General features: G+C 45.1%; 1 protein-coding gene and 1 long non-coding RNA gene across 2 annotated transcripts in view; one reads left to right on the top strand and one right to left on the bottom strand.

Moving 5' to 3' along the window:
- Positions 1 to 1,040: 1,040 nt before the first annotated feature.
- LOC144105161 (uncharacterized) overlaps positions 1,041 to 27,942 on the bottom strand; it is a 52,387-nt gene continuing 25,485 nt past the window's right edge. Inside the window, exon 3 of the long non-coding RNA XR_013308714.1 lies at positions 1,041 to 1,102. This is a non-coding gene — a long non-coding RNA (uncharacterized LOC144105161). The remainder of the gene's footprint in view (positions 1,103 to 27,942) is intronic.
- On the top strand, positions 13,687 to 15,462 carry LOC144105040 (uncharacterized). The gene has a single exon (XM_077638255.1). The coding sequence runs from the start codon at positions 13,687 to 13,689 to the stop codon at positions 15,460 to 15,462; it is 1,776 nt and encodes a 591-aa protein (XP_077494381.1).

The raw sequence follows: 27,942 nt of genomic DNA, 5'->3' as shown, positions 1-27,942 counted from the left end.
CCGCCTCGCATGTAGGAGGTGCGGAATTAGATCCTCAGTATCACCGGTTACCCACCGGTCATACAGTAGGTACAACCTACCCCTGGCCCGGTGCTCGGCGTAATCGGGGTAAATGTTTGGGAAATGGGTGTCCGACCCCACCTCGAAAAAACGAGAACACCTCGTGGCATGGCGCTTTTTTGGCGCAGATGCCCTTGCGCAATAAAAATTCATCATCATGATCGTCATCATCACCAAACTCATTCCTTCCTTGAACGACATTTATTGCACGTAAAAATAAAACTGTTTTATTTGTTATTGTCAGCGCTTGTGTTTGTTTTCTGTCGCAGTGCGTCTTTTTTTACGCTGCATATTTCCTCTTCCGTGATGAACCAACGAGCCCAAATCACCACCCTTCATCACTTCTTCGATACTATCTCTGCCTTAGCTGTAGGAAAAATTTGGTGCTTATCTTGTCACTCAAATATTAAAGTATCAAACTGGTGTAGTAAAAACTGTTCAAAATAATGATATCCTGATCTCTACACTATCCACATTACCGTTGACAAAAGGCAGCAGCAAATATTAACGACGGTAGCACTAATTGTTGTAACATTTATGAAAATCTAGTGCGAAGACAGCCAAAATTTAATGGCACCCATATATGAAGTGAAAAACTCAGCCACAATAAACCAGAGCGCAATTTTTCTGGCATCCCTACACAGGGTTTGCTTGACCGCACAGAAATTCGGCTGTGAGGAAACGTTGTCTTTGATTTATGGCCATGTTTGTTACGTTTTTCACCCTTTCTTTTAACGCAGCAGTGACTCGTAATTTCTACTGCTTACTTTCGTGCTTGATGTGTAAATTGCATTCGCAATTCTCATGTGGCGTGCCATTTTTATTGCACTTATTTTCATCTGGGACCACTTACTACTAATAAAAGCTATGCGTGCAATTTTTCGGACACTCCGCTTTGAAAAAAGAAGGGACGCCAAATTCTCTTACTTTCAAAGGTCCCTCCCCAGCCGGCAATAGTCACCATTTTTCCAGTGAGCTTCGTCTTTTTCTCTGGTAAGCATACCGGCCTTACAAAGTGGTCTATATCCACAGACCTCGGCAGCTAGACGAAAAGAAAAGAAATATGTCAAAAAATTAAGGCTCGCTACTGTGGAATAATGGGTGCTACTTGTCACTTTCAGATGGCATGCAATTTAGGTTGGCGTGATTTCAACTGCCTGCGCAGAATTCGCTTGGACGTTTTCTTTACAATCAAGCTTCATTCATAAATTTGGTCTCTCCAGCAGCCCTCTATGCCCGACAAGCAGTCGGTGCTAACGTTTTGAACACGTGATCGCCTGCTGCCAGAATTTTAATGCATATTGGAAGATATTGCAATATATTTTAGGACTCGACCAGGACGGCGTCCAGGGCCTGCACCAATTCTTCGGAAACTGGTGTGATGCGACTTGAGTTATGCGCGGGAGAAAAGTGCTACTAACTTATGTCAAGGAGACGGGTTTGCTAAAATATTCTCGCAAGCTTGTTGGTGCATATTTGACCGGAATTCTAGCAGAGAAAGACGATGACAAACAAACTAAGTGGATACGACACGCGGGTTTGATACACACCCTTTAAAAATCCTGTATGTTTGAGTGCGCGAGTGTTTTGTACACTTGTTTCAACGTACGTCACCTTTCTTTTTCCCTAGAGACTACCTCGACTAGTATTCCAGGTTAACTACCAGGTACACCTCTCTTGTAATCATCAAAATAGATCTTTCCCTAAAACACATGGCCGCGTTCATTACTTCTTTGAAGGCTGCTGTGTGAAAGTTCCCGCATTTCACATAAAATACCTTTCTACTGTCAAGCATCGTTTTTTACCTTAACCTGACACGTGCTCGGCGCTGAAAAAGTTATCCAGCAAGTCTGCAATTTCGAAAATACTGCTTATTAACCATGTACTATCCTCATCATTTTTGCACAGCAATATCGCGATTTTTTACTGGTGACTGCGACAATATATTCAACAGAAATGCAGGCACTACTGGTATATTAAAGCCTTCACTTTGCCTAAACAACCTGTTCTGCATTGGGTATGTTGCAGGCTAGTTATTTTTTTTTGTAATTTCAATGTGAAAGCATCAAAAGGCTCATCTAAACAAAAACCTGGGGTCGCCCAGAAAATGGTGGAGTTAAAACACTCGCAGTTGACAGAAACAGTGCGAAGTAATCACTGGCGGGAAAATACGAAACGCAAACCAGCAATACTCAGTACTAGTACTTTTAACTGCTTCAACTACGAAGGAATCGTATAGGATTAGAATAGAATAGGCATAGAATTGAAATGCATTTGGAGGAAAGTTAAAATTTAGTTACAACAGAATTGCAATGGTATCGCATTACTCGCGCGTAAGTTCATTTCCCCCGGTAATTTCATTTTGTTTAGCGGCGCAAGGCGACACGCGCACTTAAGGCGACACTGTAGCGGAAGGCTCGGGAATAATTTAAACCATCTGAAATTTTTTAAGATATTCTGACAACGCGCAGCACAGGGCTTTTTCGGATTCCAAGTTCATGTATATACGGCCGTCGCGGCGGGTATCCAACCCGCGACACTAAGATCAACAGCCGATCGTGAAAAAAAAAAAAAACTGGACGGCGAGTTGGTGTGGCTTCTGTTCCATAGGTTATACTTGTTTCTGCATGACGATGTCAATTACGCACTGCAGAAATCTGCACCTTTCAAACTGAAAACACAATCATTGCACAAAGGTAACTAATTATCAGTAAATATATCGGAAATTTGATTCCAATTACAGCATCCGTTTTCTAAAAAAAACTGCATATCAAGACTGTTGGCGGTCATTTTTGTGAACGAGACGAATGCGCTGGAAAATCATGACAATTTCATCCTTGAGAAACTTGTGTTAAACTTTACAGGTAAACGTAAATGAATAAGAAAAGGGAGTTGTTGAGTCTATACTTTGTTATTGAATGTGGAATGAAAGAAACATTACGCATGCTAATTGAACAAAAAAGTACAAAGAACAGAATTATGGTGCCACATGACATGTAATGAAAATTTAAAGTTTACGCTTCGATGAATGACTCTTAAGCAACTTCAACTCATCCAGTGGAGCCAATCACCCAAACAAAGCCATGGAGTTCACAAGATTTACCCAAGTGCTTTAAGGCCTTTCATTGATAGCAATGCCAATCGATGCGTTCAGTGATGGGCGTAGTAGTAGAAATATTTTTTTAAGTTCAACATTATCTAATATGTCTCAAGTAATAATGCTTACCGAAAACTAATAGTTTGCGTATTGTAAAAAATATCTTTCCAATGTAAATGTCTACAACTTTGTCTGAAACAAGTAGCATCAAATATCTTTAGCGGTTAACTCTACACTCTCAATGGGTCACAATCCTTCCTACAAATATTGTAGAAGGAGTCTTCGTACAGATGATCTAATAAAAAAAAAAATTGCTGGTAATGTAGCACGGTTATCCCAAGCGCGAGTTCCGAGCTCTAGCACTGCGATTTGGATTCGCGGCTCGGTTTTCAACGTCAAACAAGCTTCAGGCAAAGATCCGCGAATTCTGAACAAATCTCCGTCTTAAGGGTATGACGCGATAGCATTAATGGGTTAATGCTCCTATTCGCGGAATTGGTAATTCTCTACTTAACATTTATATATCGCTTAGTGTCCTCACCATCCCTGGTTTTGTTTACGGTTGGGTGGGAAGCCGCTCAGGCTATGAGGAGCGCCGGAGTGAAGGGCTCCGGAAATTTCGACCACCTGGGGTTCTTTAATGTGCACTGACATCGCACAGTACACGGGCCTCTAAAATTTCGCCTCCATCGAAATTCGACTGCTGCGGCCGGGGTCGAACCCGCGTCTGCCGGGTCAGTAGCCGAGCGCCATAGCCACTGAGCCACCACGGCGGCTTCATTCCTGGCTTTGTGGGGAAGTATTTAAACCATGAGCCACAGCCCTGCAATGACAGGTGGTAGCACTGGTGGGGTTTGTGAGGCCCAGACTCCCTTCCAAAGCAGCTTCTTTCAACCACCAATTAATTGAATTGCTACCTGCCATGGTGGGCAGTTCGCTCACAATTCGGTGTGCTCGTTGGGATGACATCAAGGGTCACGTAACCTACGTAGCCCACAGCTTCAGAGTTAAGCGGCTGAGTGAAGCACTACTGTGACGTGTTGAAAAATATTTAGTGGTCAGCAAGCGTTCGCTGAAGTTGAATTAAAGCGCAAAATACATGTCTGATGGCATGTCGCGCACTTGATAGATTTCAGTACGTTCCTGGGAAAGTTCGTTCCGCTTTGTTTTATTGCCTTTAAGACTTCTTTCGTTGTGCTACAAAGCAATGAAGTCTAGGGTTCGACGGAATCCCGTCTGGCGGGGAAAATTCATACTGATGAAGAAAACATACACTCGCCAAGGTTCAAAGAAAATAAGAATGAATTGACGTTTCGGCGCCCGTTCGGGTGCCTTGATCACAAAGAAGCGAAGGACGGGCAGGTGAGCAATATATGGGCAGTTTTTTGAAGGGTGCGCAGGTATATCTCTGGGAGATTGCCACGGGTCCGGTTAATCGTGTTTGGCGTGGATTGAATGCACAATGATTTTATGAGAAGGCGTTTTGGTAATGATTTTTTTCCTTTGCAATTACACGTGCTGCGTCCCAGTCGATGGTATGGCCAGTTTCTTGATGATGTTGCGCCAAAGCGTTTGAGATAGATTTTCCTTTGGCGACGTCATTTTGGTGCTGTTTGAGCCTTGTCTTGAGTTTGCCTGTTTCTCCGATATAGGAAGCGTCGCAATCATGACAGGGGATCTTGTAGATCACGCCTGGAAAGATATCGATGTCAAGAGGGTCCTTGACTCGCAAGAGTCGTTGCCGAAGTTTGCACGACGGGACGCGGGCCACATGAATGTTATAATCTGAAAAGATGCGAGCAAGGTTCTCACTCACACCGTGGGCATACGGAATCGGCACCCGATTCTTTGCGCATGCGTCAGTTCGGATAGTCGGAGCAGAGGCGCGTCGTTCCTGGGATCGTAGTATTTGGGCTGGGTAACCGTTCCGTATCAGGTCTTGCCTGACCTGTTTCACTTCTGCTGCTCTGCGCTTAGGACTTGAGCATATCCTAAATGCGCGGTTGAACAGAGACGCCGCGACTGAGCGCTTGTGCCCGATGGGATGAGATGACTGGAAGTTTAGGTACCTTCCGGTGTGAGTGGGTTTACGATAGACGGTGGTTTGCAGAGAATGCGGTGAGCGTTCCACGAGGACGTCGAGGAAAGCGATGTGGCCATCCACTTCCTCCTCTAGGGTGAACTGAATGCTTTGCTGGAACGTGTTGAGGTGCGCTAGAAACCTGTGTACGTCTGGCCGGTTGATGACAGAGAAGCAGTCATCGACATAGCGTACAAAAAACTGCGGTGGGGGGTCGAATGAGGCAAGTGCTGCGGATTCTATTGATTCTAAGGCAAGGTTAGCACATACTACAGAAACTGAGGCACCCATGGCTGTTCCGAAAGTCTGTCTGTAGACGTTCTTGTTGAAGGTGAAATAAGTATTCGAGAGGCAGAATTTTAGGAGTCGGCAGAGGTCGTCGGCTTCAATCGGGGTTCGTTCAGGCAAAGTCGTGTCTTCGTTCAGGGCTTTCTTGCAACACTCCACCGCAAAATCCACAGGCACAGATGTGAACAGAGGCTTCACATCGAAAGAAGCCATTACTTGGGTGTCGTCAATGGGCACATTCTTCAGCTTCTCGACGAAGTCGCTTGCATTCCGGACGTGCGTCGCGGTTTTTCCCGCTAGAGGGGCCAGCACCCGGTGAAGGTAGCCAGAGAGCTTGTCCAACGGGGACCGTGTAAAGTCCACAATTGGACGGAGCGGTGTGCCCTCCTTGTGCACTTTTGGTACGCCGTAGATGGCAGGAGCGGCGCCATTGTGACACAGTAGCTTGTTGTAGATATATTGACCGTCGGACGGGGGGACGTATTTGAATACATCAGCGAGAAGCTTCTGAAGTTCAGCTTCTATCTTTCTGGTCGGGTCCCGGTTTATCTTTGTATAGGTATTTTTGTCCTCCAAAAGTGCCGACATCTTTTTTATATATTCAGTCCGATCTAGCACCACAGTGGCGTTCCCCTTGTCGGCCGGAAGGATCACGATTGCCTCATTCTTTTGTAATCTTTTGAGGGCTTCCTTTTCAGGGCGTGGGAGTGCGCTGTCTTTTTCTTTTCGTAACTTTGAAAGTGCTCCGATGGCACGAGAACGTGCTTGGTCGCGTAGGCTGGCGTCAATCTTTCGCACTGCTAGCTCAACGGCACATGTCATGCTTTTCGCGTCAGGGACGGGTCCAGTGTTGAAGTTGAGTCCCTTGTTAAGAAGCGAGAGTTCAGCATGGTCTAGCTTGTACGAAGACAGGTTGTGTACGCAAGAAGTTGCTGTCTCTTCTGTCTGCCGCCCTAGGAGCAACCGGAACTTCGTTTCTTGATTCTGCTGTCTTTGTTCCTGAGTGTTCGCTGCCACACTGTTCGCGTAGAGCAGGACATCAAAGGCGTCCATAGCTAGGGTACGTTCTAGTGCCTGTTGAGCGAAGAAGATGTCGTTCTCCAGACGCTTAATCGTTGATCTTGTCTCCAGAATTCTCGCTTGTAGTAGAAGTTTTTCGGCTCTAGCGATAACATTTTTCCCAAACGGGGTACATACCAGAATTGGTAGACGCATGGACTTCGGGACCAACCCATGGCTCTTGCATCGGAGGTTGCAGCGTAGGTGGCACAGGAAGAAGGTAAGCCTCGTTTTCAGTGCGACGAACTGTCGAATCTTGGTTACGGCTGGCGGCCCGTACTTTTCGCGGAGAGTAATGAAGTCTAGGGTTCGACGGAATCCCGTCTGGCGGGGAAAATTCATACTGATGAAGAAAACATACACTCGCCAAGGTTCAAAGAAAATAAGAATGAATTGACGTTTCGGCGCCCGTACGGGTGCCTTGATCACAAAGAAGCGAAGGACGGGCAGGTGAGCTATATATGGGCAGTTTTTTGAAGGGTGCGCAGGTATATCTCTGGGAGATTGCCACGGGTCCGGTTAATCGTGTTTGGCGTGGATTGAATGCACAATGATTCTATGAGAAGGCGTTTTGGTAATGATTTTTTTCCTTTGCAATTACACGTGCTGCGTCCCAGTCGATGATATGGCCAGTTTCTTGATGATGTTGCGCCAAAGCGTTTGAGATAGATTTTCCTTTGGCGACGTCATTTTGGTGCTGTTTGAGCGTTGTCTTGAGTTTACCTGTTTCTCCGATATAGGAAGCGTCGCAATCATGACAGGGGATCTTGTAGATCACGCCGGGAAAGATATCGATGTCAAGAGGGTCCTTGACTTGCAAGAGGCGTTGCCGAAGTTTGCACGACGGGACGTGGGCCACATGAATGTTATAATCTGAAAAGATGCGAGCAAGGTTCTCACTCACACCGTGGGCATACGGAATCGGCACCCGCTTCTTTGCGCATGCGTCAGTTCGGATAGTCGGAGCAGAGGCGCGTCGTTCCTGGGATCGTGGTATTTGGGCTGGGTAACCGTTCCGTATCAGGTCTTGCCTGACCTGTTTCACTTCTGCTGCTCTGCGCTTAGGACTTGAGCATATCCTAAATGCGCGGTTGAACAGAGACGCCGCGACTGAGCGCTTGTGCCCGATGGGATGAGATGACTGAAAGTTTAGGTACCTTCCGGTGTGAGTGGGTTTACGATAGACGGTGGTTTGCAGAGAATGCGGTGAGCGTTCCACGAGGACGTCGAGGAAAGCGATGTGGCCATCCACTTCCTCCTCTAGGGTGAACTGAATGCTTTGCTGGAACGTGTTGAGGTGCGCTAGAAACCTGTGTACGTCTGGCCGGTTGATGACAGAGAAGCAGTCATCGACACAGCGTACAAAAAACTGCGGTGGGGGGTCGAATGAGGCAAGTGCTGCGGATTCTATTGATTCTAAGGCAAGGTTAGCACATACTACAGAAACTGAGGCACCCATGGCTGTTCCGAAAGTCTGTCTGTAGAAGTTCTTGTTGAAGGTGAAATAAGTATTCGAGAGGCAGAATTTTAGGAGTCGGCAGAGGTCGTCGGCTTCAATCGGGGTTCGTTCAGGCAAAGTCGTGTCTTCGTTCAGGGCTTTCTTGCAACACTCCACCGCAAAATCCACAGGCACAGATGTGAACAGAGGCTTCACATCGAAAGAAGCCATTACTTGGGTGTCGTCAATGGGCACATTCTTTAGCTTCTCGACGAAGTCGCTTGCATTCCGGACGTGCGTCGCGGTTTTTCCCGCTAGAGGGGCCAGCACCCGGTGAAGGTAGCCAGAGAGCTTGTTCAACGGGGACCGTGTAAAGTCCACAATTGGACGGAGCGGTGTGCCCTCCTTGTGCACTTTTGGTACGCCGTAGATGGCAGGAGCGGCGCCATTGTGACACAGTAGCTTGTTGTAGATATATTGACCGTCGGACGGGGGGACGTATTTGAATACATCAGCGAGAAGCTTCTGAAGTTCAGCTTCTATCTTTCTGGTCGGGTCCCGGTTTATCTTTGTATAGGTATTTTTGTCCTCCAAAAGTGCCGACATCTTTTTTATATATTCAATCCGATCTAGCACCACAGTGGCGTTCCCCTTGTCGGCCGGAAGGATCACGACTGCCTCATTCTTTTGTAACACGATTAACCGGACCCGTGGCAATCTCCCAGAGATATACCTGCGCACTGCTACAAAGCAAGTATTAAAATACTTCAACAGCTTCTAATGGATTGCATTTTGTTTTGCATGACAATCTCTTAACAGATTTTTGCAGCTCTATTTGACACTTTTACGTTTGTTTGATAAGTGTATTTCAAACGAACGCTTCCACAATTGTCTTAGCCGCTCGTGTTTTTCTACTCAGAAAAATCTCAGAAGATAAACGAGATCGGTGAGTACCTTTACGTGGATTTTTACCTCGTGGTTACTTATGTTGTTGTAGCAAGCTTGTTTGCACGTGAACAAAGGGGGGAAATTGAGCGCCTTAGTAGAACTCTGTGTAGCGCATCTCTTGCTTTGCTTGCGTGCATTATTGTGCGCTAAGTGCGACTTGGTGAGTAAACCTTTCGGATGAAACAGGGAGCTCAGCAGCTCGACAGGGAACACATGTGCGGGATTCCTGTTGTTCTGTTTTCACACGTGGCATAGTGACTGCGCCGCCTTTGACTGCGAGTATTGTGTATGTTATGAATGGCGCAATGCTGCCAGAAGTAACCAAGCGAAGGTTATCTGATTGGTGGCTAAAAGCAAGACAGGAGTAAAATTTCACAAGACATGGCTAGGTGGCTTGAGCCACCGCCCGATGTAAAGGGTTCAGCCGTATCCATCCATCCATCCATCCAATGTCGACTTAATTGAGCCTCACGTTTCGGAAGCAGCGTGCCTTCTTCTCCAGGTGTCTTTATGATAGGCTGCACTATGGAGCACTAATTTGTGTTGGAGGAACAGTCGGTGAAGGGTGGCTGGGTGGCGTTGCACGTGAGCGAAAAATCCTTTTCCTTTGGGCACAAAGTGTCTACCTCCCTATCAAACCAGAGGTCACCTGAGGACCAAATTCGATGTCCAACCTAATTCGACTATGTGAACACATCTGACCTCGGCCGATTTGGACCATAGTCGACCTAATTCGACTGCGGCGGACACGGTGTCGACCTCCAAACTTGGCCCAGGCCACTCCCAACTTTGTCTCACCCACCCCTAAAATTTGTTTTTGGCCGATTTGGAACAAAACCGATGTCCAACCTAATTCGAATATGACGAACACGGTGGTGACCTCCAAATTTGGGCCAGGCCACACCCAAATTTGGCCCATCCACCCCCGAAATATGATTTCGGCCCATTTGGACAAAAATCTATGCCCAACCTAATTCAACTACGGAGAACTCGATAGTGACCTCCAAATTTGGCCCAACCACCTCCGAAATTTGACCTCAGCCGATATGGACCAGAAATGATATCCAGCCTATTTCGGCTGTGGCGAACACGATGGGGACCTCCAAATTTGGCCTGCCCACCTGCGAAATTTGACCTCGGTTGATTTGAACCAAATTTATGTCCAGCCTAATTCGACTACGGCGAACACAATGGCGACCTCTAAACTTGACCTGGGCCGCTCTTAAATTTAGCCACCACAACCCCGAAATTTCGCCTTGGTCGATTAGGACAAAAATTGCTGTCCAGCCTAATTCGACTACGGCGAACACGATGGAGACCTCCAAATATGGCCCGGGACATCCCAAAAAGGAAGGGTAGGCGCTGTCGCGTCTACTCTTAAAGCGAAGCTTAAGCGTCCTCGTAATTTTTGTAATGTTCAATGTCCTATGTGCCTTAAATATATTTAGTTTAACAAAGTACACTGTAGGGCGAGTATATTTAGTAGCTATATTTATAACAGCATATCGAAATATAGTTAGGGAGCCGGCTGTATAATGGGCTAAGCTTTTTCCGCAATGAATTTCACCCTTGCAGCTGTACTGTTGGCGACGAAAAGGGCAATTTATCTTTCTAGTCCCCAGCGCAGGTTGCAGTGCCATTAGATTGCGGCTAACTCAGTCACAGCAGTTTTGAGAATCCCCGCGATAAGCATTTCTCACGTCATGTCATTTGAGAACTCGTATTTTTGCTTTCATGTGCACTTGCCTGTGAAGCCAGTGTAGTGAATTTTGTTAGAACTGCGCGCCGCGTTGTTGGAAACGCATGAAGACATTTTGACTCGGTAAACTGAGCGTCGCCTTTCTCTTTTGTTTGACATCACGAGATTGTGTTGTTTGCCGATTTTTTTTATCTAGTGTACGGTCTATCTGGCACTCTGCTTTAATGCAGGTTCAATAGAAGCAACCACCAACGTTGATGTGCCAGACGTCTCCACGCAAGAAACGGTGGGCGAAAATGGTCAGTGTGCCATGTATGCGCGACAAATTTTTGTTTTTTGTGAAGCTAATGTTCAAGGTAGATTAATCACGATGGTTTAGGGGAAATATTTTGAAAAACGGGAATTCATCAGATGACCTTGTTCTCTAACCCCTCGCACAGGACCGGCATGTGTCCGAGTACGCCACCCCCCCCCCCCCCCACCTCCGAAAAAAAAATAGAATCACCCTCTGAACCACCAAAATGTGAAAATTTTGAACTGGCTTGCGCTAGACCAAAACTGCTGTCGAAGATAATTTGAATACGTTCAATTGTGCGGTGACTTCAAAATTTATCTGGGCCTGCTCCAAAATTTGCCTTTCAGGACCCCCAAGATTTCGCCCTGTCCGAATTTGACAACAATAGGTGTTTAAACATTTTGAGTATGGCTAATTCAGTGCTGACTTCCAAATATAGGTGGGCCGCCTCCGAAAGTTGCCTCTCTGGGCCCTAGAAATTTGACCTGTCGAATTTCACCAATATTGGTGTCCAGCCTAATTTCAGTCTGGCGAATTAAGTGGTGGCGTTAAAATTTAGGTGGGCCGCCTCCAAAAGTTGGCCCTCTGGTCTTCAAAAATTTGCCTTCATCCGAATTTGACTGAAATTGGTATCCTACCTATTTTGACAATGGGCAACTGAGTGGTGACTTCAAAACATAGGTGGGACACCCGCACATTTGGCAGCTTATGCATTCTCTGCGCATGGAAATTATGGAGCCTCATGTAGGAAGAGGTGAAAAGCGTCTTGCAGGAAGCAATCGCTTTGTGAGGTATAAACCACAGCAGAAGACTGCTTGCCCTTGCATAGAAAGCCATGATTATGCTGCCGCTCATGTCCCTATGCGCCAAATCCACTGGGGTCCCTATAGAACAATTTCATGCTTATATCTACTCTCGAGTATGGGAGAGGCAGTAATTATGTTCCCGACAAGGTCTGCTGTGTTCGGTGTTGCTTGAAAGGCCGAGACTGTTTAGTACGCCTAATGTGCAGCAACGTATTTAGACCGACATCTGCTAGAAAATGCAAAGGCTTTGTCGTGTGTTGACAACACAGTGCAGTCCGTTTTTTTTTAATTTTGCAGGTTTTGTTTTTGTAGGGACCCAACTTCAGCTATAATATCCAATAATTGGTGGAGAATGGTTGTATATTTAATATTTTCTGAAAGACGTGGAAATTTTGTGTTACTCCTAAGCTAAAGAGATATTACTTTTTTTAGTGATTGCATAGTATGCTGTGGCTTTTACAGGATATTGGGAATTATTTATGAAAATTAAACTGCATGCACAAATTTGGGGGTGTTGCAGCATATCAGCCGTGCCAGTTTCTGGTTGTCATGAAATATTTATTTGCATAAACTTTCAGATTGGAGTGATCACGGCACGCAAGGCGATCCACATTCTTCATTTTTGGCGCCACCTAGCACTTCACAAAGTGCGTCTCATCACCAAACAGGAATGTGGCTTTACCTCATAGCACATGAATAACAGTTTTATTTATGTATATATCGTCTGCTGGATTGAAGGCATTTCCCCTTATGATGGCATAAGGTTCAGACGAAATACACAGTGTCCTGCCCCTTGTTGTGGGCAGCGTATGAAAACAATAATGATTTGAGTTCTTTATCTAGAAACAACAGCTGGCGGAATGGGCAGGAACGCTTTTTTTTAGAATTGCTTTTCCACCTATGTTGAGCTACAAATTAAAGTAGCTGCAGATAAACATTTACAATCTTTAAGAGTACAGCAATTTGAAATCCTGATCGATCTGATGTGGGACTTTCTGCAGTATACCTGCTTGTGCAATAATTTTGACTTTCATGCGATCAGCACAAATTTTGCAGTATACACTTTTCCTGCACCCTTACCGTACTCTCTCTTCTAGTTTAGCACTGATGGAAAATGCACATTTTATGCTGTGCCAGATCTAGCATACAAAATGCATGAAGTCAGATACAGGTATCTCACTTCAGTCATTCTCATGTCTACAGATACAGAAGAGGTGCACCATACCAACTCTGGCATGGAAGACGACAGCCGCATCTGCCAGCTCTCAAAACCGCCCACAAAGCCCAAGGTCAGAAGGCACACCTGCACTGCATGCAGGTTCACCACAAGATACTTTTATGCATTTTCATGCCACATAAGAGATGTACATAAGAATAACGTAAAATTAGTGTGTGTAAAGTGTCACAAATGGTTTCTCCACATGTCACATTACAAGTTGCACATTGATAATGATTGCTCAAAAGCTGATGAAAGTAATGTTTGTGTGTACGTTGATATGAATGACACGCGGATCTGTGGGGCTCAGGCTGGAGGACATGCAGCACGTATTACAACTGTTTGGCCTGCGAGTAGCTCCAGTGAGCAGCTGAGCCTTGAAGGTTTTGATACAGAGAGTTGTATAGAGGCTTCCGAAACATCATCAAATTCACATTTGCTGACTAAGCTGTCATGTCTAGCACGACAACTTGAGGCACAGCACCGTTGCTCGAAAGCAGCTGTAGATGTTGTAGTAAACGGAGTGCAGGATATTCTGATGACCGCTGGTGTAACACTTGATGTTTCTGCTGTTAATAATTCTAAAGCACGCAAGGCAATGTACACTTCTCAAAGAATCTATGTTCCTCCAAAGGAAGTGATATTTCCTTCTGGAGAGAAAGGCTATTTTATTCCTTTAAGAGACCTACTTGAAAATTTGATGCACCACCCAAGCTTTTTGAGCCGCTTTCAATCCATAGCTGGTTCTTCAGAAAGCCATCTATTGAAAGATTTCACCGATGGCACTAGATTTCAAAACCACCCAGTTGTGCGCTCTCATGAAGAAAACTTGGTTGTAATGCTGCTTTATTGTGATGACATTGAATTGGCAAATGTGATTGGTATGAAACGTGGTTTAAGAGGCAAACTGACAGTATTTTATGTCTCATTTGTTAACATCACACCATCTGAGAGGTCTAAATTAAGTAACATTTTTCTTCTGGCAGTAGGAAATTCAAAAGATCTGAAGCCAGCAAAAGCAAAAGGCAGTCTACTTTATGATTTCTTTTCTACAGTTAATGATTTAGAAACTGGGTGCAAACTAAAGACATTGCATGGTGAGAACACATTTTTTGGATTCGTGCTTGCTTACGTTGGCGACTCTTTGTCGTGCCATAACATCGGAGGATTCAAAGAAGCATTTAGCAGGAATGTTTGCCTTGCATGCAGATCATGCATGGTGCCAACAACAGAATTTCACCTGTTTCATTATGAGATAGAGTGCCCACTGCGCACACAGGGCCAGTATGAAAACTGGTTGCTGCAGCTGGATACTGCTGACTCAAAAAAAAATCGAACTGAACTTTCTGCAAAATGTGGCATCAATTCAAGGTCTGTACTCGAGAAGATCTCCCACTTTTCACTCCTTACAGATCTGTTGTATGACCCCATGCATATATTGCTGGAGGGCATTGTTCCCCATGAGTTGTCACTCTTTATCAAGTTTATTGTTAGAGATGCATCATGGGTTATCTTAACCCAACTCAACAATGTCATATCCCAGTTTTGCTTTCATGAACTTGTGAGCAAAAGTGACTATCCTCGACCTTTTGTTCCAGACTGCAGTTTTCCTTATTCAGCTAGTTCTAGCATTGTACTCATGTTGCACTTTCTTTTTATGATAGATAACTTTATGCCAGACTGTGCTGAGGATGAGCTACATTGTGAGTGCTTTCTGTTGCTATGCATCATCTCCCAGTTGTTGCTTTCACCCGTAATATCTTCAGATGCACTTGGGAATGTTGAGGATTTAATTGCGCGCCACAGTGAACTTTTTGTGAAACTTTATGGCTCAGATCTATTCCTGCTGAAACTGCACATGCTCCTGCATATGACAACACAAATAAGGCGCTTTGGTCCTTCTCATCATCACTGGACGATGCGATTCGAAAGCAAAAATAGCCTTCCAAAGTCGAAAAAATTTTGGAATTTTAGAAATATTCCACTATCAGTAGCTGACTATTTTCAGATGAAGATGTCTAGTGACTTGTGGGAAGGACCACATCGCCCTAAGGTAGCAAGTGCACACCACAACGGCGGTATACAATTAGGTATGCCTTTCATTTTGACTGCTGCCTTCCTGCGCTGTGGGTTAGAATCAAGTGAAATCGGACAGGCTGCTACATCTGTGCCATTTGCTTTTGTTTCTAATGTGAAATTTTCTGTGTCCAATGTCATAGTATTTTGCGAAGATGGTGAGCAACTATTTGGTGAACTAGAAAACATTGTAGTTTGGAAAGACAGCCTTTTCTTCGTGGTGCATATATTGCTTAATGCCGCATACTCAAAGCGTGTGAATGCCTATGTTCTCATGAAAACTACACATTCCTTGGTCATCAATCCTGAATCCCTTTTCTATCCATGGCCACTTTTCACATATGCGAAACATGGTAAGCTTTACGCCATTACAAGGTGCCTGCACGAGTCCCCACTTTAAGTGATTTTGCAGAAACACTGTTTTTTTTTTACAATTTGGAGCCTGCAGATGTAGTGTAAATTATTGCGATAAAGTGACTTTCTTCATCCCAGGAAATCTATGATTGGCTTCTTCGAAACATGCCAGCATTTTCTGAAGGTGTGCAACCAGTCCTGTACGGAAAAATGGTTTCTGAAATCAAGCAAAAAAGGCTCTGCAAGCAGCTCCGTGCAGAAATTGCATTGTTTTTGGAGTAAGTGCAACTTTACTATGTGCAGAATGCAAGCTTATGAATGCTATTGTTTTCATCTATATGCACAGATTTTATTTGCTTTATATCTCAGCAAAATGCTATTGCATGCTTCTGATATTGTCCACATGTCTAGCATGTTTCTTTTCTTTCATAACCTGTAGTGAAATGATCTTATAATGAGCAACAACACAGCAGAGTGCCACTGGCTGTACAAGGCTCTTGGAGACGCACTTCTTACAAAGTACCCACTTCTCAAGTGGGATGATCCCCAACCGGGCAGCAATCTTCGTCGAACACGAAACCAGGTTTATGTGAGTCATTTATCTAGGGTGATACTAAATGACCTAAAGGTAGGCATGTTTGGTATCCTGGTAGAAAGGGAGAATAATGCTTGTAATGAAATTAGAAGGCGAGGTTTTAATAGTAACAAACGTTAAATTATTCAACCAGGCATGCTGGTCTATCTGAAGACATGCAATATTCAGCCGTCACGGTGATTTTGTGTTGCAGAGTGTGTTCATAAGGAGGCTGTCAATTGGAAGAAAAGTTCGGAGGCACAGGGAAAAAAAAAGATTTTCCACCGTGGCTCAATCTCCCCCAGCCATTACAAAAGAGGATGCTGCTGCGGAGTTGCAGGTTTGCAGTTACACATTTGCTAATTAAAATGTCTCAGCATTTTCACGCCAGCTGTGCATCTGAATTTGTGGTTGTTGTACATTGCTCACATTCATTTCAGGCCTTATCTTCAAGCAGCTTGAATGGTGTTATCTACGACATTGCAAGAATGAGGGTCCTACTTGAGATTACACTTCCAGACCGGCTAAAAACACACATGGACCCCCTCCCACAGTACTTCTTGATGGAAGAAATTGTAAGCTCGCAACTGCTCTTGCACTGTGATATGGCACAAGAGTGTGAGATGTAATTCTGTCAGGCTTGAGGTTCCGAAAACAATGTGTAGAGTGACATCTCATGATTGCTTTGCTGAGTGTTGTAACATTATCTGCCAGGGTTGCCTAGAACATCTGAGCAAGGTTTGTTGCTGGGCGAGTTGGTTGGGGTACATCTTGAGAACACAGCGCTTGCAGACAAAGGACCAGAACAAGAAGGACACACACCTGCGCAGGTGTGTGTCCTTCTTGTTCTGGTCCTTTGTCTGCAAGCGCTGTGTTCTCAAGTAGAACATCTGGTCGGCCTAAATGATTCAGTAGCTCATAACGTTTTTCGTAGTGTGATGTGTCAAGCCATCAGCATCTCTTTTTCTAATTGCTCTACACCATATATTTGATCCTATAATAGGTTAGCCAAAGGTGTGGAAGAATCACATCTAGTGATTTCTAATATTGCAAAGTAGTCTACAAGAAATGAGTTTGTTTTTTGTTAATGAGTTACATATAGTGCCGAATAATGCTCATTTTGATCATTTGGTATTTTTGCAGGTCTGCATTAAAGTGGAACTTCGCTTTCATGCCAGTATTGTGGATCTTGAAAAAAGGCTTGCAACTGCTGCAGAAGTGTTCTCGGAGAAGGAGCAAAGAGAGTCCACCCTCGATGTTTTGAGAGCCATCCAAATTTTTGTTTCCTCTTATAATGCACATCTTTCAGTAGCAGGTGGATGCATGATGGGAGCACTGCAGTACAGACTTTCCAATATTTTATCTGTTGTGTTGTGTTGCAATAGGAGTTTTGTATGCATTTATAAGGCATTCTGAGGAAGGATCTCGTGTTGACCCAATTAACCTTACATTGGCTGGTTGTAGTTTTAAATGACGCCCATAAATATCATTAGGGAAATACCTTTTACGGCAGCAAGATGTGGAGTATGGATAACTTGTACCTGAAGGGCTGAAAAGTGCAAAGCATGGTATCATCATAGGCAAGAGGGCAGAAATGATGTAGCAAAAACCACTGCTTGTGTTGCTTCATGGCCTGGTGTGGCTAATTTCTTGTGCAGTGTTTTACGCGGTTCAAATCCTTGAATAAGTATATTTTAGTTATGGATTGCAAAGCAAGCAATGATATTTGCATGGGAACCTTTTGATAACTTACTAGTATTTTTCAAGTTTTCATTCTCATTAAGCAGGGTTTCGTATTTTCTTTACTGACCTCCCCCTGTAATGATGTCAACGACAGCAAGCACGAAACACTGCTACAGCCTATTTCAGAATTACATGATCGAAAAAGAATATATAGTCGCGGTCATAGGTGCGTGCTCTTTCATCTTTATTCAATCTCGCGAAAACAAATGCCTTTCAGCCATCGATACCCTCCCATTCCCTTGAGATGGCGAGGGCCACTATCACTTTATAATAATGCACTTGAAGCTAGCGGACTCTTCGTCATAATCCACGAAACACTGCTACAGCCTATTTCAGGATTACATGATCGAAAAAAGAATATCCTGTTTTCCACTGCACCTCACGTGCTTCCATTGAAGAGGTTTTCGACATTAATTTGGTGCAGAATAGCACTGCGAACCCGAAGGTAAATCTACGACAAAATCTTCTCAAGAGTAACGGAGTTGCTGCATCAGTACCAAATTTTTCTGGGCACTAATTGCGAATTATAAAAATAAAGCGATAGCGCGGGGGCTCCGAAAATACTGATTATGACGAAGAGCCCGCTAGCTTCAAGTGCATTATTATAAAGTGATAGTGGCCGTCGTCATCTCAAGGGAATGGGAGGGTATCGATGGCTGAAAGGCATTTGTTTTCGTGAGATTGAAGAAAGATGAAAGAGCGCGCACCTATGACCGTGACTATATATAGGCAGTCGGCCGCTGCCATGTTTAGATATGGGAGAGGGATATGAAAGAGGGAGAGAACAGGGTACGGTGAAGGCGCGAACTTCTGAGCCTACCCTTCTTTATCTTCCCAGTAATTGGTGAATAGGCCGATCCCGTAGGCAATGTAATGTCGGGCGAACACATGGCGCGAGGCGCTGTTACTATGCATTACTTGGTCTAGCGCTTTCCATCCATCATGCCGGCCGGCGTACAATGCGTGTTTCCCGTGTCTATTCGCTTGCCGCCGTGATTTCCATTGCCTCAAGGCGTGAGGGTGTGTCAACAGCCTTGCTAAAGTTTAGATAGCTGAATGAGATTTAAAGATGAATTGTGTAATTGATGGTTTGGTTTGATGGGGTTTAACGTCCGAAAGCGACTAAGGCTATGAGAGACGCCGTAGCGGAGGGCTCCGGAAATTTCGACCACCTGGGGTTCTTTAACGTGCACTGACATCGCACAGTACACGGGCCTCTAGAATTTCTCCTCCAAAGAAATTCAACCGCCGCGGCCGGTATCGAACCCGCGTCTTTCGGGTCAGCAGCCGAGTGCCATAACCACTGAGCCACCGCGGCGGCCGAATTGTGTAATTGAGGTGCACCTTGTGCTTCCAATCTCCTTTAAAAATCTGCATAACAGGAGAGATAAAGCAGTGAAACGAGTGTACGATAAATCTTTCTCGCCTGTATGTCGCAACCATGACTCTTAGAGCACTATTAAACTGCTTCGTATGGGAGCAGGTAACTCACTTCTGTGTTAAGTACCTCTTCCTTTTGTTTTTGTAGGCGGCACTGCCGGCAGGCGAAGTACAAGTGATGGCGCCTCACATCTACTCTTCCACGGACTGAACGTTTGTTTTTGCTGGCAGCCTAAACGAAGTCATCAGAGTGTCCTCAGGTGGCCTGCAGCGTGCATTAATTATTTGTCTTCTCATCTATTATGTCAAGAACTTGGAGTATCCCTCTGCTTTTTCAGAAATTCTTTTTCTGGTGCAAAAAATAGTGCTGCCGGGGGAAATTATTCCTAGGGGCCTTGTTTCAGCGCGCCTGAGGAAGTTCCTGACTGTTTTGAATAAGATATTGTAAAGCTGTGGAGCTTGCCGCGAAGGTTTGTTAGTAATCTTTACACAGCCAAAGTCTGGCCCGTTCTCACTATGTATATTATTTTCAAGCAGTGAGGTTCAATAAAACAAATTGTGCCTCATACCATTTGTTCCTTTTTACACGTGCACAACTGCGGCTTAACATTGAAGCGCGCATTTTACTACTGCGCAGTACAGTTATCTTCAACTTGGACGGGTCGAAGACTTATTTGTTGACACATTAACCCGCCATAGTGGTTCGAACCTCCATGGGACCTCGGCTACTGAGCCAGAGGTCTTATGTTCGAACCGAGCTGCGTTTCGGAGGTGAAACGCAAGGGCGTCAGTATGCATGAGTGCATAAATTGAAAGAAGGAATTGAGAGTTCACATGTAACCTGTGAAGTACTAAGATAGGATTAAGGTTGCGACGTAACTTGCAAAATATTAACAGCTGACGGTAAGATTGAGGGTTACCGCTTAACCTTTAAATTTCTCAAAAATGAGAGCAACGCTTAGGGTTACAGCGTAACCTGCATCCAGTTCATGGCAGACACCAAATTCAAAGGTACAGTGTAACTGCTAAAACGTATGCGGTACGCTGTAACTCTGAAAATTATCGGTGCACAAATTTGTGAAAGTGTGCACCTATATTAAGGGTTACCGAGATTAGAGTGTAGGGAGGTTAGCTTTGGGAGCACATGGCAATACACCAAATCAGGGGGTACAGGGTGATATGGGATGGGCGTCTTTCGAGAGCAGAGAGGCTAGCAGTAAGATGGCATTTGAGGAACGATTGAGAAGGATGGAGGAAAAGCGGTGGGCTAGGAATGTTTTCAGATACCTGTATATAAAGAATGTTGACACGAAATGGCAAAAGCGAACTAGAAAATTGACAAGCAAATATCTGGACAGCAGTAAGGGGCCAAATAAGCAATTATCGGTTAAGAAAAAGGTTAAAGGAACAGAGAGAGCCTTGTGGAAAACAGGGATGCTGACGAAATCGGCACTGGAAACATACCGGACCTTTAAACAGGAAATTGTCAAAGAAAATATCTATGTAATTGTAGGGGAAGTTCTTTGTTGTTTGAGGCCAGGACTGGAGTTTTGCGGACTAAGACGTATAGAGTCAGGTACCAGGAGATAGACACTTTGTGCATTGCGTGCGGAGAGGAGGAGGAAACAGCTGAACACTTGATTTTACAGGCATATTTTTAGCGCAAAGGACGGGACGAGATACAGACAAGACGAGCACGGGCGCTACTGACAACTGCTTTATTGAAGAAAGATCGAGGCATATAAATACATATCTGGCCAGCGCCAGCGCTACCTAACAAGGAACTTGGAATCACAGCAGATGACGCGATAGAAAATTGATCTCAGCATTATACAAAACGACAGACGTGTCACTAACGCAGTTCTGACCCCCTTTCCTGATAAAGAAAGCTTCCAAAGTTTCACGGGCAGTTTTTTGACAACTTCTGCCAAGGATTGAAGCACTCCGGAACCGTGGCTCACACTTGGTGCAAGCAATGCAGTGGGCAACTAAATTCGTGCGTTCCTTATTGTAGATATCTTTAGCATGCTCCCGGAGTCGATCGTTTACGCAGCGCCCTGTCTGGCCGATGTACATCTTGCCACATGACAGGGGAATCCTGTACACGACGTTCATAGCGCACTGCACAAACCGTTTTTCGTGGTTCTTATGACAGCCCCTTTTTTTGTCTTCGCAAGTAATGCGGCGGCTCAGCTGAGCAAGTTTCTTAGGGGCTGAAAAAACCATAGGCACGTCAAACCTATTAGCCACCTTTTTCAGGTTGTGGGATACCTTGTGCAGGTACGGTACCACTTCCGGCTTTTGCTTACCATCCATAGTCTTTGCTGCAGATGTGCGCTTACCAGGATTCATTTTTTTGAGGAGCGTTTCCGCGACTGCCATCACGACCGACCCAGGGAAGCCGGCTGAAAACAGCCTACCCAATTGGTGCTCAAAACTTGCCTGCATCTCATGGACACACGACTTCCTTAGCGCCGAATCCACGCAGAGAGTTGCTATGCCTCTCTTTACTATTTTCGAATGAGAGGAGTCGTACGGCAAGAGCTCTTTTTGTGCTCGGGGAGAATACGCCCAGCAGACGTGCTTTTCCCTGAACATAAGCCTCAAGTCTAAAAACTGAAGACTCCCTTCGACTGGAAGTTCGTAGGTAAAACTGAGCCCTCTGCCATGTAGTTTAAAATCATCAAGAACACACTGTAGTGTTCGCTCATTAGAAATGGGGCAGAGGTTGTTTAAAACAATTAAAAAGTCGTCCATAAAACGAAAAACTTTAAGGACTTTGTCATTGTTAAAATGATTAAAATGATCGTGTAAAGAGCGATCAATATATGATAAAAAAATGTTGCACAAGCCAGGGGCGATGCATGAACCAATGCAAATGCCCTTCTTTTGTAGATAAAACTGGTCGTCAAATTTGATAAAAGTGGAACGAAGATAAAATTCTAAAAGGCCTAAAAAGTTGTCTACCGTCAAACCTGCAGCATTCTGGAAAGCCACAGCACCATTTTCATCAATGCAAGTTTTACCTACGAACTTCCAGTCGAAGGGATTCTTCAGTTTTTAGACTTGAGGCTTATGTTCAGGGAAAAGCACGTCTGCTGGGCGTATTCTCCCCGAGCACAAAAAGAGCTCTTGCCGTACGACTCCTCTCATTCGAAAATAGTAAAGAGAGGCATAGCAACTCTCTGCTTGGATTCGGCGCTAAGGAAGTCGTGTGTCCATGAGATGCAGGCAAGTTTTGAGCACCAATTGGGTAGGCTGTTTTCAGCCGGCTTCCCTGGGTCGGTCGTGATGGCAGTCGCGGAAACGCTCCTCAAAAAAATGAATCCTGGTAAGCGCACATCTGCAGCAAAGACTATGGATGGTAAGCAAAAGCCGGAAGTGGTACCGTACCTGCACAAGGTATCCCACAACCTGAAAAAGGTGGCTAATAGGTTTGACGTGCCTATGGTTTTTTCAGCCCCTAAGAAACTTGCTCAGCTGAGCCGCCGCATTACTTGCGAAGACAAAAAAAGGGGCTGTCATAAGAACCACGAAAAACGGTTTGTGCAGTGCGCTATGAGCGTCGTGTACAGGATTCCCCTGTCATGTGGCAAGGTGTACATCGGCCAGACAGGGCGCTGCGTAAACGATCGACTCCGGGAGCATGCTAAAGATATCTACAATAAGGAACGCACGAATTTAGTTGCCCACTGCATTGCTTGCACCAAGTGTGAGCCACGGTTCCGGAGTGCTTCAATCCTTGGCAGAAGTTGTCAAAAAACTGCCCGTGAAACTTTGGAAGCTTTCTTTATCAGGAAAGGGGGTCAGAACTGCGTTAGTGACACGTCTGTCGTTTTGTATAATGCTGAGATCAATTTCCTATCGCGTCATCTGCTGTGATTCCAAGTTCCTTGTTAGGTAGCGCTGGCGCTGGCCAGATATGTATTTATATGCCTCGATCTTTCTTCAATAAAGCTGTTGTCAGTAGCGCCCGTGCTCGTCTTGTCTGTATCTCGTCCCGTCCTTTGCGCTAAAAATATGCCTGTAAAATCCGAACACCAACTATCCCAACAACTCACCCTGTTGAACACTTGATACTTTTCTGTAAAGGGCTTCACCCTACAGTGGAAGGCAGCGGGGCTGACTTACCCAAGGCATTGGGGTTTAGGGATAGTGAAGGGAAAGTGGATTTTAAGAGGTTAGAAGTAACCAAGCGAAGGTTATCTGATTGGTGGCTAAAAGCAAGACAGGAGTAAAATTTCACAAGACATGGCTAGGTGGCTAGAGCCACCACCCGATGTAAAGGGTTCAGCCGTATCCATCCATCCATCCATCCATCCATCCATCCATCCATCCATCCATCCATCCATCCATCCATTTAACGAAATTGTGCACTCTAACGGAGAAATGCAGCATTTCAAGCGATTCCAGGAAGGCAGCATGACTGATATTATCGTACGCCTTTTCAACGTCCATGGCCAGTACAGTACGTACATTGTGGCTGCGAGTTGAGTCCAGAACTGCTGACGCCAACACAGCCAGTCCATCTTCTGAACCTATGGACGTACGAAAGCCAATTTGGGCGGGATGGTAGAAACCATGGTGCTCAAGCCACCACGACAGTCGTGTGGCAAGCAGTTTTCGGTAAGCTTCCATAATGTTGGCGTAAGCGATATAGGCAGGAAATTTCTTAGGTCTGTCGGCGGCTTCCCCGGCTTGGGTATGGCGATCACAATAGCCGATTTCCAGGTTTCTGGTACGACGCCTTCTATCCATACCTTGTTAAAAGTGGCGAGGAGTTGAGGCAGTACATCGGAACTTAAGTTCTTGTAAACCTCGTACGGAATGGAGTCCGGACCGGGCGCAGTCTTCCGACGGGCCTCGTCTATTGCTGCAAGCAACTCGGGCATTGAAAATGGGCTTGCAATTCCCTCGGCGTGGGCTGTAGATGCGAGCTTATCGTCATATGGTTGAATGACAGCCAAGGGAGCTCCTATGACCCTTGGAGGCAACGCATCATACTTAGGGAAAACCTTCCGCGCTGCCTCTCTGGCGAAATCAACCGGAGCTAACATAACTGCAAACCATGCTGTGGCCGCTGCGTCAGGACGACGGAAACCATGTTCCATTGCACGGAACGTTCGCCAGAGAGCAGCACTCGATGACTTTGTCGAGAACTGCTCACACCACGCATGTCACTGCCGTCGCGAGAGATCGCGTTCATATATGCGAGCCTTGGCAGTAAGGTAATTCAGCCTTGTCTGTGCTTGCGCAGAAGTGGGGTCTCGGGAAACTGCCATCTCCGCTTGTCGGCGAGCAGCCTACAGGTTAAGCAGACCCACATCCGGCGCCGGGCGATTCACGTAAGTCCAGGTGACAGCAGTAGCCTTATTCAGCGCAGTTTGTGTGCAGTCCACAAGTAGTCTAGATTATTGTAGAGAGAGATTTTCGACGGTGGTGCGAAAGGTGTCCCAATTGACCACAGAACACCAACGGCGTAATCGGTGGGCCATTGATGGATGGAGACCGATGATGACAGGATGGTGGTCACTTCCCCTGCAGTCTGGCTCCAGGTGCCACGAGGGAGTTCCGGGTCTTTACCCCCACGTAAGGTCCAGAGCATATTTTGGACTACGAGCATGGCGCACAGTCCGCGCTGGTGAATCTGGATGGGTGAGTAAAGCAAACAGCACATCCGCGAGTGCGTCCCGCACACGCCTACCACGGTGGCTTGAAGTGGGGTACCCCCCGTCCGAATGAGGGGCGTTAAAGTGACCACCGACTAAAATGACAACACCATCAGAAATCCGGGGCAAAAAATTAAAAAGCTGGGGATGCTGAATAACAAAAAATATGACGTAAAAAGCAGGAAACACAATTGCTCCAATGAAGGAAAAGCAAAAGAAACTGAAAATAAAAGTCAGTTCCACATGTGTCTAAGTTCCTTTGCGCTTAAAGAAGTAAATGGTTTACATAGTCCAAGGTTCGACGGAACACCGTCTGGTCAGGGCGAAGCATGATTTATTCACAAATGAAAATTGGGTCACTGACCAAGTCGAAAGATGAAAAATGACGTTTCGGGTCCCATACGGGGCCCTTGTTCACAATGAGGCTGTCACAGAAGAAGGAATGGTTATATACGCTTCAGAATCTTCTGCAATCTTTTCACGTAGATAGGATGTAGCGTGCCCTGATTCTTGTTTAGCGTGTTGGCCGTTGTCTGGATGATTAGGGATTCTAGATGAAGTCTTGCAGATAGGTTTCTTTCCGTCGCCAAGATTTCCACCTCATCCCAGCCAATCTCGTGGCCAGTGGACAGCACGTGCTCTGCAACTGCATTTTTTGCTGCGCGCTTGTTTCTGACGTCGCCCTGGTGCTCCTTCATGCGCCGCTGGAAGTTCCCGGTTTCCCCAATGTAGACGGAGGGGCAGTCGCTGCAAGGGATCCTATAAACAACGCCAGGGAACTTGGCACGTGGTAGCGGGTCCTTCACGTTGATCACATCGGCTCGCAGTTTGCTAGTTGGCACGTGTGCAATGTGCACTTCGTGTTTACGGAAAATCCTAGAAAGGGCCTCGTGAAGGACCCGCTACCACGTGCCAAGTTCCCTGGCGTTGTTTATAGGATCCCTTGCAGCGACTGCCCCTCCGTCTACATTGGGGAAACCGGGAACTTCCAGCGGCGCATGAAGGAGCACCAGGGCGACGTCAGAAACAAGCGCGCAGCAAAAATGCAGTTGCAGAGCACGTGCTGTCCACTGGCCACGAGATTGGCTGGGATGAGGTGGAAATATTGGCGACGGAAAGAAACCTATCTGCAAGACTTCATCTAGAATCCCTAATCATCCAGACAACGGCCAACACGCTAAACAAGAATCAGGGCACGCTACATCCTATCTACGTGAAAAGATTGCAGAAGATTCTGAAGCGTATATAACCATTCCTTCTTCTGTGACAGCCTCATTGTGAACAAGGGCCCCGTATGGGACCCGAAACGTCATTTTTCATCTTTCGACTTGGTCAGTGACCCAATTTTCATTTGTGAATAAATCAAGTAAATGGTTTGCTAATAAATGAACTTTCCTGTCTTGATATGTAAATAGTCTCGATGATTTCTCGTGAGACTTGCTTCTTATGAGTAGCTAAACAAAAGTACAAACAGCGCTAATTTTTACCCAAGCCACAAAGAAAGACCAGGCAGGACAGAGCCCGTCCTGTCTGGTCTTTCTGTGTGGTTAGGGTAAAAATTAGCGCTGGTTTTACTTTTGTTACACAATGTTACACCAACTAGCCCAGAAAGAGGTACTGTTAAAAGGGTTGCTAAAGTTTTAGCTTTTTCATAAAGGGGCTTAAAATCTTTCTTTTCAAGGGAACGATCAACCAATTTGGAGGACTTCGATCCTGAGAGCAAATTTTCTTTTTTTTCAGACGCACGTTTACACAGCGTCCTGTCTCACCTAGGTAGGTCTTGTTACAGGAAACTGGGACTTGTATACTATGCCCGATTTGCACGGAGCTATGACGCGCTTTGTATCTTTTCTATCTTGTCCCTTGCGGTTTGTTATTTTCCTGCTGACCCGGCCGCAAGCATTTGAGAGCTTGTTAGGCGATGAAAGATTAATGTTATATTTTAGCGTTTGGCCACGTTGCTGAGATTATGCGAATGGGGGTGTTTGTATGGCACCACCAGCTTTTTTTCTTTTTTGACTTGTCGTCGCCTGCCTTCTTCGTCATATTTATTTTTATCCAGTGTGAAAGATTTCCAAAGGCAGAGTTGACTTTCACGATAAATCTTCATGGTTTAACACATCAGGACTGGGAAGTTCATGTATTAGCACCCCATCAATTTCTTTAACTGCAAAAGAACTAGCATACCTAGCCTATGCGTGAAACTAATTTTTCTTTCAATTTCATTTGGTCTTGATTGTGACAATGGCGTTTCTTGCTTTTTGTAACATATCTCTTATTACTCAGCATTCCCATCTTCTGAATTTTTTTGTCTTGCGCCCTTCATTGTGTTATCCTTTTGCTTACTTTTTTAAGATGTGGGTGTGCATTTTGTGTTCTTTCCAATAAAGTTTTCATTCAATCAGTCAATCAATCAAGTTATTTTTCGCATGGAAAAATACAGCGAAAAAAAGGTGACTGAAGAAAATCCGCTTTATTGCGGCTTGACTAAGCTCCAGTCACCTATCACCCATTAGCAGCGACGAACAATGCTCTTATGTGAAAAAATACACAGCGGAAAGAGAGAGAGAAAAAAAAGAGAAGCATACATCAGAAAATATTGGAACTGAAAAACAAAACAAAAACAGCAAAAAGCAAACAAACAAACGAGGCATATTACATTAGTGCAATATGTAGTGGTGGCAGTATACAAAATATATATGAACAGCTCGGTAATACGTTTAAGGGATAGTTTTTCAATGTCTATTTGTGAAGCATACGAATAGTGGTTTAATATTGTTGGTAACGTATGTTGAGTCATCATTTTACTGTAATTAGTTCGTGATGATGGAACTAGCCAAGGTGATTGATGACGAAAGCAGTAGTTAATCAAAGGTCTTTTTAGTTGCGCTAAATCAAAAAATACATCTAAGGTACCTGCATTGGCCCTTTTGTATGAGCAGAGTAATTTATGTACGTACATGTCTTGCGCCTTAATAATCTTGTGCTTGTGAAAAAATGGTGCTGTGTGTTCTGAGAACGACACGTTTTCAACTGCTCGGAGGGCTCGTTTCTGGAGAACGGTAATTTTCTGCCAATTCGTTAGACACCAAAACACAATAACACAGGTTGGAATGGAATAGGGCATAATAAATCGCGCGTTTTACTTTAGTTGGAAGGA

Source organism: Amblyomma americanum, chromosome 9 (genome assembly GCF_052857255.1).
Source record: "Amblyomma americanum isolate KBUSLIRL-KWMA chromosome 9, ASM5285725v1, whole genome shotgun sequence".
Taxonomy (NCBI): domain Eukaryota; kingdom Metazoa; phylum Arthropoda; class Arachnida; order Ixodida; family Ixodidae; genus Amblyomma; species Amblyomma americanum.
This window is presented reverse-complemented; position numbering and strand designations above follow the sequence as displayed.

Excerpts from the sequence above, each read along its gene's own strand:
- LOC144105040 (XM_077638255.1), top strand. The coding sequence starts at position 13,687 with ATGCACCACCCAAGCTTTTTGAGCCGCTTTCAATCCATAGCTGGTTCT.